Here is an 11,598-nt window from a genome sequence, read left to right on the forward strand (position 1 = left end):
TGCACAGTTCGTAACAACACAATACATAAAGCAAGGATGCCAACCACAGAAGATGAGTAATAATAAGTCGTATCTTCAGATCAGGCAAGTTATACACACTGGTGGCTCTTTTCATTTCAGTACAGGTACCGCTTGCACTTGACACGAACAGATGACTGAAGGGTATTTCACGCCAAGCTGTTATAACATTATCATGGGGGTTATAGATTCACACAAATCTGGTAAGTAATACTGAAAACAAATAGACAGTCGACCACTTAAAATACCACAATCCATCAAGTGATAAAGAATTAGTACTGACAAATGTTATACCTGAACAATCTTATCTTACCTTTAACGGCAAGCATGGGTTGCTGAAGACCTATTCAACCCCGGATCTTGAAGTAGTTGTAATAGTAGTAGTAGTAACATTAGTAGTAGTAGTAGTAGTAGTACTATCCCGGATCTTGTAGTAGTATGATAAGTAGTAGTAGTAGTATTAGTACTAGCCCGGATCGTGTAGTAGTATGATAAGTAGTAGTAGTAGTTTGATTAGTAGTAGTTTGATTAGTAGTAGTAGTAGTAGTAGTAGTAGTAGTAGTAGTAGTAGTAGTAGTAGTAGTAGTAGTCTATGAAATACTCAAAATGACATTTTTAATACGAAGGTTCACAATGTAATTTATATTTCCACTGTCCATGCCCCATGTATCTACGTGTCGAGAAGTAGAAGTTGGGGCCTATAACGTATTCAAAATGAAATTTTAAAAACGAATTTTCACAATGTAATTTACATTCAAACTGTCCTAGCCTTCCTACATGTATACAGAACACGGGTGGCCCAGCCGTTTACGGTGCCGTCATGCTGTGCAGAGTTGTGTGTCACGAGTCCTCGTATGTTCGAAACCCAGTTCACCCTAAGTACCTTTCTCATAGTAGTTTGTCAGCACCATACCAGTGATCTTATCACCAAAGAGGTAACTGTCTGAGGCCTGCAGGGGGAACATTGGGCCCACTTGTCTCAGGCGCCGCAATTCCATGTGCAGAATTTAGACCTTTGGTCACGCCAAAAACCTGTGATTCGGGATTCGAATCCCGGTTCGTCCGGATTATGTGTCTAGGTTTGTCAGCACCATTCCCGTTTCACAAAAGTGGTAAACTTCTAAGACATGCATCACTTCCCTTACGCACTCAGTTGAAACGCCGTGTTATACCAAGCCTGTTAAACCAATCTCATTCACTCACAAAATCTAAGTCCTGCACCACTTTCCTCCAACATCAAATTGACACACTGTGATGTCACTGCATTCTCGGAATTAATTATAGGATATGGAACTCGTTGATATAACGTTCATGTCTTCAGGGGAATCATATTTACCAGTCCCGAGCTTAAGCTTGATTTGAAACGTGAACGTGTTTTGTATCCTATTTATTACTGAATCAACATACTTCCGCCATGTCTAACAGAACAAAGATCGTATGAATACAACATGTGCCAAAAGTAAACAGTGCTGCATCAGTCCCAGCATCCCTGAAATAGCACCTCTGTGAACTGAATGTAAAGACGTCTGAAGAACATGGGACATTAAAGATTGTGGCTAACATTTAATTCCATTTTTGTGATATATCCTTATCTTACATCATTGAAACATGATTGAAGGGGACTGAATTAATCTGACTCTCTGTCGCTACGTTTGGCAAGCAGCTACTGTCGTGCTGTTCAGTCAGCTCCACGTCATTGGGTATTAAGAGAGCTCGAGTTGGAAATATGATAATAAGGAGTAAGGAGTTAATATTTATTGTCTCATCGGTAGTATTTCAGCCATATCGTGACTAAAACAAGTTATACATAAATAATACATAAATTTATACTATAAAATCTCTTGACAAAGGACAGTAAAAAAACTAAGTTATCACAGATAGAGATTTAAAACTAGTATGTAACCATATAAAATTGACTATTCATAATGATACATGATAAACATGGACTGTACATCACCAGCAACCAACGTTAGGCCACCGTACTGGGGACGATAAGGGCCTTCAGTACCTTTGTTACCCTCATGAACCACAGCAGGATTTACATCATCCCTTTAGTCACTGTGGATAATTGACAGGGTTTAGCCGTAAATTAAAACAAACAAATAGTCTACGATTAAAACACTAGTAGACATAGAAGTACTTTGAATGACATGGACTTACGCTTCTTCAACCCCCACCAAGGGCACAGCCACTGACAATCTCAATAAATTATCATACAAAACCAATTATTAAAATAGATAACTTTCTTCATCAAACTTTATCTATTAATTCTATTTCCGTTAAGAAAAAAACGATAATTAAATGAGCACTTATTTGATTAAAAAGATCCTTTATGTGTGGAACTTTGAAATAGTTTCCCCTTGTAATGGAAAAATCAGCACTGTCAAGGAGGACATGTTTGACCGTGATTCTTTCATTACAAGGGATAATGAGGATCCGCACCTTCCAATAGATATTCATGAGTATATCTACTATTACCAATACTACTTCGACAACCCAAGTAGGTGAAACAGATGGTTGGTTTGATTTGGTGTATTTTATGTATTCCTACTTGGAGGTCCCTCTTCTTTTGCATTAGATTTTGGATGATACATCTAATAACAGGTTTGTAATCAGTGTATGTATGGATCAGAAGGGGCGTGGCAGATCTGTTGAGTTACCACTGTGTTACCTTCTATGGCTAAAAGACCAGGCAACCAATAAAAGACGATATTGTATTGGCCAGTAGCAAAATTATTGTACACTTCAAAAATATCTAAAATAATTGAGTCGAAGAAATTTAATTAAGTGCCTAAAGACAGGAAAGAGAATAAAAAAGATGATAAACTGCTTATATGCAGACGCGTTGAATATATACCAAGGCTGTAAGGAGAGCATGGGCCTCAGCAGTAAAAATAAACGTTTTATCCAACGACAGTGGCACTTGCTACCATCAGTAAAAATTGAACTATGAGTATCGTATTTATTCCTCAGCTGTGCATATTCCTGTGATATACCAGTTGAAATAATCCAGTTGATATAAAGTTGTCAGATTATATAAAACGTGTCAAGGAAATGTCTCCTGGTCTCACCAAAACTACCAGAGAGGAGTAGACAAGATATAGGAGAGATATTATCCAGGTCCAGATTTGCAGCAGTAAAACTGGAACTCCAAGTGGAGGAACCACTTCTGAACAGTTCTGCATAGAGGGGATTAAAAACGGAGTCATCAGCAGGAATGGAGGGATTTCAACGTAATTTAGAGGTAAGTCAGTGCGTGATGTTGTGACTGAAGGAATTCACAATTTGTGCCAGTGGAGACCTTGCCTTGCCAAATTTCATAATTATGCTTCATGTACATATGAGGAAATCCAGCATTTCACATAGTTTTTTTCCATGTACAAAGTATATTAAAGTTACTTTCATTTTTATCATATAACATGTGATAGATTCAGTTGTGGCAGAATGATAGACCGTAGTAGAGTAACTTGAGTTAAGGGAGGTTTTGGTTGGCAACCAGCTATTTTTTCATCTGTAAATCGACTATCATTGTTAGGAAGAAAGACAAGTCCCATGGATGAACATCTTCTTTATTACAATCAGTGCGACGTTTCGGTGTAGATCCTAACAACTTTATCAAGCAAGTGATGGATAGTGCTGAACAACATAGGTATATATACTTATTAACATCAATGTTTATACAGTAAATTGATTGATGGACACAGAGTGCTGATTAAGATAATTGGAAGCCAGTGAATGACTAATGGGACAGGGTAAACAACCACGGAAGCTCATTGGGATGATTGGAACCCAGTGAATTAGAAACCAGTGAATTGCCTGAATTGTCCGACTGATTGTTGACCAGGATCGTGATGTTGTTCCACTGGATGTTGTGATCGGGGTGGGTTTGGGTGTGGTCGGTCCTGTGTTCTTTCATTCTAATGGGTAGGGGCCTGGATGTTTCACCTACATAGGAGTCGCCACAGTCACATTGTATGTGATATACGACACCAGCTGGGTCTTCTTTCTTTGATGAAGAGGGCCTGCCATTGGCACTGAGGATGTTCTGGATTGTCCTGCCTCTCTGGAATACTGTATCAATGTTGGCGTGGTGTTTGAGCAGTCTTTGGATTTGGTGGCTGACTGTTCCAATGTAGGGTAGACTGATAGCAAACGGGGCTGTCTGTTGTCGTGGAGGCCGCTCTCTGGGGCTGAGGATGCTGTTGATTGTTTGTTCAACTAGGCTGGTAGGATAATTGTTGAAGTTAGTGAAGACATGGCGGAGGTGGTTGCGTTCAGTTTGTAGCTGTTGTGACGTGGAACAGATGTTGACGGCACGTCGGGCTAAGTTGGCGATAATTCCTCTCTTGAATTGTGGTGGATGGTTGGAGGAATGGTGAAGATACTGATCAGTATGGGTTGGTTTACGGTAGACACTGGTGTGGAGTTTGTTATCGTTGTCTGTATTGTCTGCACTCTTACATCTAGGAATGGTAGTTGTCAGCTTCTTCTTCCATAGTGAACTGCATAATGGGGTGTTGGGCATTCAGGTGGTTGAGGAGGGTTTTGGTGTCATGGTCAGGTTGGAGAATGACAAAGGTGTCGTCGACTTTCCTAAACCAGCAGTGTTCCTCTCACAAGACTAAGACATTCGTGTGAATCCTTTTACCCATTGTCTATCCGATTGTGGAACTCTATTCCGTTATCAGATTGAAATTCTACGATTTCTTGTTTTAAAAATTCTTTACAAAAGCACCATCCCACGTCACCTGCGTACTTCGCATATGGAAAAAGAAAATATAATATCTTGCACACAAAACTGAGATACATGTGCAGTCAATTTGATTATGATTTATATAGAATTGGTATAAAGATCACCCGAACTGTACATGTTCAAATACATGTGAAAATGCATATCATTATCTCATGGAATGTACATTGTTTAGTCATCAGCGTGAAATTCTGTTAAACAGCCTCAAAAATATTGTTCATAACACACCTGATGTACACTTACTGTTATACGGCAATGCAGTATACGTTGTTACAGAAGATGAAGCTATATTTAAGGCAGTACAACATTATACATGTACAAATAAAAGATTTGTGTAAAGAACTGTTCATTCAACAATGTATCTCTATGTCCCCTCTATAGTGCTGTATGCATATATATTGAATTTGAAATTGTGAAATTTTTGTAAATACCAGGGAGAGGGCATTCTAAGTTGGAAGAACTTGTCCCCCAATCCCATTCACTCCTTGTGAATAAATATGTTTAAATCACAGATGATGTATGGAGGGCGGTTTCTTCTAGGTCCGTCATATAGATTTCTGTGATGAAAGGAGACAGCGGGGATCCCATGGGAAGGCCATGTGTCTGTTGATAGATCTTGTCTTGTCAGGTAAAGTATGTGGAAGAAATGCAAATGGTCTTTCTTCATCACACAACTTCTAAATGCCACTGAAAGAAGTTATCATTTTGATGCTTTAGTTTTACTACCTCTGATTTCCTTTGCCACTCAGGGCAAGATGTGGAGCATGCTACGTGATTGTCAACACAGTTGCAACACTTGACCTCTTCTTGACATGTATATCCCTTCTAAATGCCTTTCAAAGACTTAAAGATTAATGGTCAAACTGCCAATAATGGCCGTGGAGTGGATTGGGGACATACACATTTGCTCTGATACTGAAATAACCATCCATAATGCATTGTGGAACTGAAGTATGGGCAACAGTTGGTGATGCTGAAACCATTGTCTTTGTTTTGATAAATGCAAGCGACAAAACGCTTTCCAAATTAAAAAAAAGTCTAAAGTAGCAGAATCGATTGTACGATTCTGGCAATATGAAGAGCATCTGTTTATGAATCACTATCAAATAGTATTGATACCAAGTGTTCACGAAAAGGTAAACGTATCCGGTGGCACCTATCACAAACACATGCAAGGCAATTCAATTGGTCACCCCCAAAGAAACAGGAACAGTGTTCCGACATGACTTCAGTGTCCAGCGAACAGACGCAGAAACGTCAACATTGATAACTGACAAAAGCGTCAATATGTTACTGTAACACCGAAGATAAGAGTATCATTTTTCGATTTTACCACAATTTACAGGAAATGAATTTACTTTAATTGGTTGATGATCAGAAGCCTTCTACCGGGAGCAGGACTGTTTTGGAAAATGGTCAGCATCGTCAGATTGGCCCATGAGCCATAAACTTCTGGCATTAGATAATTAGTGCAGTCAAGTATGTTATAAACAAGACAAACCAATGTATTTAAAATAAATCAAATATGTGCAGAAATAAGTTTATGACAGAACTTTTTAACCGATTGATAGAACCGGGACAGTTCTATCACACGTCTTGGTGAAGTTGCTGGTTGAAGTGTTTGCTTCGACAAAGAATCACTAACCCTAACCCTAACCCTTACCCGAAACTTAACCATAACTCTTCAGTGCACTCAACCACCAGACTCTCCTAATCCGAAACTCACGCAAAACAAGTTGCCAACAATTTGGTCGCTTCTTACAACCAGCAATGAGATGCAGGGGACACATTCAACACCATTCCCCCCTCCCATCAGGGTAATACAGAGCATTATCATTCATTCAGTAATTTATTTAACATTCAAATTTCCAATCCCCACCTGAGAAGCATAAGAGTTAGACAGGGAATGACAAATTTTGGATGTGTCTTGTTTCCCCAAAAACGTTATCAACCATTTACTGGGCCTAACCACCCGTTCGATCTAATGTCCTGTATAGTGTCCTGGGGATCTATTCTAACCAGGAATCCCCTCGTCCAAGCATTGCCCATGACAGCTTCGTGTGCCCAGAACTACAGACAGCTCTATGTGTTCTTCAGGGTTTCTCCACTTACAATCAGTGTATTGACTATGAACGTATCTATGTTACCTGTTTTAATCAATCGAGCCTGCATTTCGCTGAAAACATGTGATTCAATATTTAAAAATTTGTCCCACTATTAATGAGCACTTTCAAAGGCGTTTCAAATCATGGTGTCCACAGCGACGATGTCAAAACCTTTCAAACTAAAGCTGTTTAGCCAGTAGTGCCAGTAAGTTCAAGTCCAATACGACTTGATGCAGTTATCCTGCCGTGGTGTTTGTATCCTGCCGCATTCCACCAGTTGATTCCGGTTTAAACTGGATGACGATGAAAACATAGGTGAGGAGGGTCCCGATGATCTGTGTCAACAAAAAAAGCAAGGTAATGGTTATTGGGCTGTAATGAAGAGATATATTTTGTTATAGGTTTCAGCAAGGAAAAGAGATGAATAAATAAATTCAACGTACCGTTAGGATAGTGTCCTTCGTGATAGTCACAAGGCCTAAAGCACTGATTCCGATCTGACGTTGAGATAACTTGTTTGTGAACAATGTGACCTGCGTGAACAATTCGTGAGAAAAATAAGCTACTGATAAGAAACTACACATTTATTAGATGTCATATATATTATTTCATAACAACATAATAATTTAAATGTTCCTATTTAATTTTAACGTTTTTTATCATAAGTAACAACATTTATCAAATGATATATCGTCAGGAATATTTATCATGTTTAAGATGCTTGAGGACAATTATCAAATTTAACATATATAACATGTAGGGTGCTTCATTAAAATCAATTAATATTTGTATCAAATCTGATTATGTGTTCCCAATGGGGATAATGTGGCAGTATGCATCCCAAGTACCAAAAGTATCTTAGAGTGCATGAGTGAGTGAATCTAAGCTTTATCAACCCAGTCAAATGGTCCTGTATAAACATAACAGATTCTACTGGGCGTAAAAGGCAAAATAGAGGCGGAAATTATATGAATGGATCCCTAATCTGTGATGACACCAGGTGTCGCGAAAAGAGTAAGCATGTACTGCCCTGCCTGTAGCATTTGTCACAGACACATTTTGCATGACAAAGTATCTATTTGTTGCCTGACACAGCATATCAGTGCCCTGTAATGACTGGGTATGTTTGTTTTAATTATCATTGAGTTGTGAAGCGAAAAATCAGAACAGCGAAAAATCAGATCTGGAAGAGGACAGCGGGATAGAGCTAGTAAAGTCACTTACTGCAAGTTTCAAACATTAGAGGAGTTTCCTGCGAACTGGAAGGCACAGTTTGCAGTGTGAGTTAGAAACGAAACCTTGAAACATGAAATGTGTGAGGGTGTTATTGTGTGTTGCAGAAGCATGTGAGTGTGTGAGGACGTCGGTTGTTGCTTAATGTTTTATATTCTTTGGGATATAAATATTATTATAGTATATATTTATATACAACAGTAATCCAGATATGTTCAAGTGCGGTTTATTTTTTCCCTGACCAGTGGATCCCTAAGCATTTAAATCCGAAAAGGACATTAATCTATTTAGCCAATGCAGGGAATACAATTCGAACGCACACATGCACGTACGTTCACACATAGAGAAAGATTAACTACAAACAATTATACTAATAACGTATTAAATATCATACATCATATGTCTTAACCGTTCTTATATACCACATTGGCATGCATAGAAGAACCGTTACATTTTAATAGATGCAGTTTCTGTGCAGTCGGTGTGCCAATATTTTAGTGTCTTTTTCAAACAAGTAAAGTCTGGTTTTCAACATTGTAGTACATGTATGGAAACTGCTACAGAAAAGCATGCATTCCATGCAAAAGTTGACTTACATGCAAGCCCCATGCATTTCACTACCCAAGAATGGGTATAAAAACATGTGCGTTTACGGGATTTCATATGCATTGTTTAGCATCGTGCTGACAACAACCACTCAGAAAAACAACAAAATGACGCAATTATTCAACATTACGAAATGCCACGCCTGTCCGAAAATGAGCGTCTGCGAGCCATTGGTATGCTTGAAGCAGGATCGAATCAACGTGATGTTACAAGACAATTTAACGTCCACAGAAACACCATTTGGTATTTATGGCAACGTTGGCAACAGACGAATGCAGTCAGAGACTATCGACGGAGTGGCAGGCCACGCGTAACCAATAATCGACAAGACAACTGGATTCGAACAACAAACCTTCGAAATCGATTCCAGCCAGCAATAGTGACTGCAAGAATCATCCCCGGCCTTCGACGAATATCTTCACAAACCGTACGTCGTCGCCTCAGATGTGCATGGATTGTCCCCAGAAGAGCCACCAGACGTCCCATTTTGACAGGAAACCACCGTTAAGCATGTTTACAGTGGTGGAGATAGCGTCTACGCTGAACGGCCATGCAGTGGGGACAAGTTCTGTTCACTGACGAGTCTCGTTTTCACCTCAGGCACAGCGATGGACGGATTCGAGTGTACCGACGTCGAGGTGAACGTTACGTCAATCATTGTGTCATGGAAGAAGACCGGTTTGGGGGCGGCAGCGTTATGGTATGGGGTGGGATTACAGCAAGACAGAGGGCCCGTTTGATTTTAGCAGAGGAAAATCACTATGGACAGCGCTACCGCGACGATCATCGGCCCTGTTGTTCTACCGTTTTTGCGTCGTCATGGCCCAGGCATTACCTATCAACATGACAACGCCCGGCTTCATATGGCTTGACTTGTTCAGGACTCTCTTCAACAAAACAACGTGAATGTCATCCCCTGGCCGACTCGCTCCTCTGATCTCTCACCAATCGAGCACATGTGGGATGAGATTGATCGGCGCCTTCGACGTCAACCATGGGTTTCACAGACACTCCAGGAACTTCGAAACATGCTCAAGCAGATATGGACAGATATCCCACTGGACTTTTTGCGACGCCTGGTCCATTCCATGGGACGAAGATGTGTTGCTTGCATCGCAACCAGAGGTGGACACACACGCTATTGATTTGTAAATTGACATTTTGCCATGTTCATGTTTTTTTAAGGAATCACGCATTTTCTGAAGTCAGTATGTCAAATTAAATCATTTGAACAGGAGTCTTTTATCTGTTGCAAACCGTAATTGTTTCAGATATGGTAAAAAACATAACTTTGCATTAAATCATATTCAATGTCACAGGAACTTTTGTTCAGTATATATATATATATATATATATATATATATATATATATATATATATATATATATATATATATATATATATTCCAGATGAGGTTAAAGTGTGGTCTCTTAATGAATTGTCATAATGTTTTCTTACCAGTGCAATCACTCTATCTGGCATCTTTCTTCCAGCCAAGTCATGCAGAATGTTCAGAGGTCGGTGTGCCTGTATAAAAACATTCCAGTTACTTTGTTTCAACATTAATTGTAATTTATCAATACAAAATTCAGACTGACACAAAATCGGATTACATAATACAACGAAGCCACTGGTGGTCCCTAGGTAGACCATTATATAAATCTTTCTCTCGTTCTATCACTAAAACTGCAGTGACACATAGAACATTGCTACAAATATAAATACCCCGTTTGTAATCCCAAAGGAATTATTATTATTATTCGCATTGAGACACTGTATCACGATATACACTGTATTAGGGTTTGATATCGATAGATAACCATTATGGGGATTTTACTAATCCGAACTGAACTGCCTGGCAAAAGAAAGTATACTCCTATGTTGTAGGGAGGCCAAAAATGAAGCAAGCTAGAATGGTTATTCGATGGTGATGCATTTGATACGGGTATACTGGTTGTATTTTGGACCTTAAGATTGCAGTGTTTCGGTGAATGTATCCATATGAATAACGTTATGAGTATTCCTATACACATTCCATAGATTTGTTATTCAGAATATGCGATTTTCTGTCTGACGGGGTTTCAATGTACAATTCCACAATAACATTGTAGCACTCACCGCTTCATGCAGCCTGACACCAAGGTAGGTGAGAGTGATGAGATACAGAACGGAAAAGTACAAAGTATATGCCGCAAAAACAATGTTCAAAATGGAGGGGACGCTGTTGATCAGGATGTACAGGAAGAAACACGCAGTGAGGAAGCAGCAGAGAAAGGCAGCAGCCACGTGTATGGATATGAAGGAACACACATATTCCACCAAGGCTGTCAGTGTTGCATGGTATCCTCGAATGTCCTCGATATCCTCTTCTTTGACGAACCCTTCAGATACCCGTATCAGTTTCAGCGTGCAAACATCATATTCATACGTGAGAAGAAGGGAGATGGACAAGAACAGAAGCAATAACGAATGGTATAGCAGAATGATACAGCCACTATATATTGCATTCAAGACAATTAAAGGCCAATATAGTTCATTAGATGTTTCAGTCGTCATGCTTGTAGTGATTCCAGAGGCCACACATGTGAAAGCCGCGAAATTGATAAAACATATACATGCCCTCTTTACCCTTATCCTCAACGTAGTGTTTGGAACACAACTGTTAAAGTTCAACCGTGCTTCATTGAGACCATCGCAGAATATGCGTAGCTTACTGTGGATGTTGGTACTGAGGCCCCAAAAGGTTATTGATAACAGAATCACAATGTGAGTTGATAAGGTCATACTTGTGTTCGTGAAAGATTCAGCTTTCGAATACGATGGTATTCCCTGGATAAAAGATAGAATGAAAACTAAGCACACCAAACTTGAATATATGCAGGAAGC

General features: G+C 39.4%; 1 protein-coding gene and 1 pseudogene across 1 annotated transcript; both read right to left on the reverse strand.

Moving 5' to 3' along the window:
- Positions 1-3,757: 3,757 nt before the first annotated feature.
- Positions 3,758-4,543, reverse strand: LOC139456046 (uncharacterized). The gene has a single exon (XM_071237556.1). It carries the CDS (start codon positions 4,541-4,543, stop codon positions 3,758-3,760), a length of 786 nt encoding a protein of 261 aa, XP_071093657.1.
- Positions 4,544-7,052: 2,509 nt separating this feature from the next.
- On the reverse strand, positions 7,053-11,268 carry LOC139456047 (gustatory receptor for sugar taste 61a-like; annotated as a pseudogene).
- Positions 11,269-11,598: the final 330 nt, after the last annotated feature.

Source organism: Haliotis cracherodii, unplaced genomic scaffold (genome assembly GCF_022045235.1).
Source record: "Haliotis cracherodii isolate W230 unplaced genomic scaffold, xgHalCrac1.p SCAF_11, whole genome shotgun sequence".
In the NCBI taxonomy this organism is placed as follows: domain Eukaryota; kingdom Metazoa; phylum Mollusca; class Gastropoda; order Lepetellida; family Haliotidae; genus Haliotis; species Haliotis cracherodii.

Coding starts and splice junctions, on each gene's coding strand:
- LOC139456046 (XM_071237556.1), bottom strand. CDS start 4,543: ATGCCCAACACCCCATTATGCAGTTCACTATGGAAGAAGAAGCTGACA.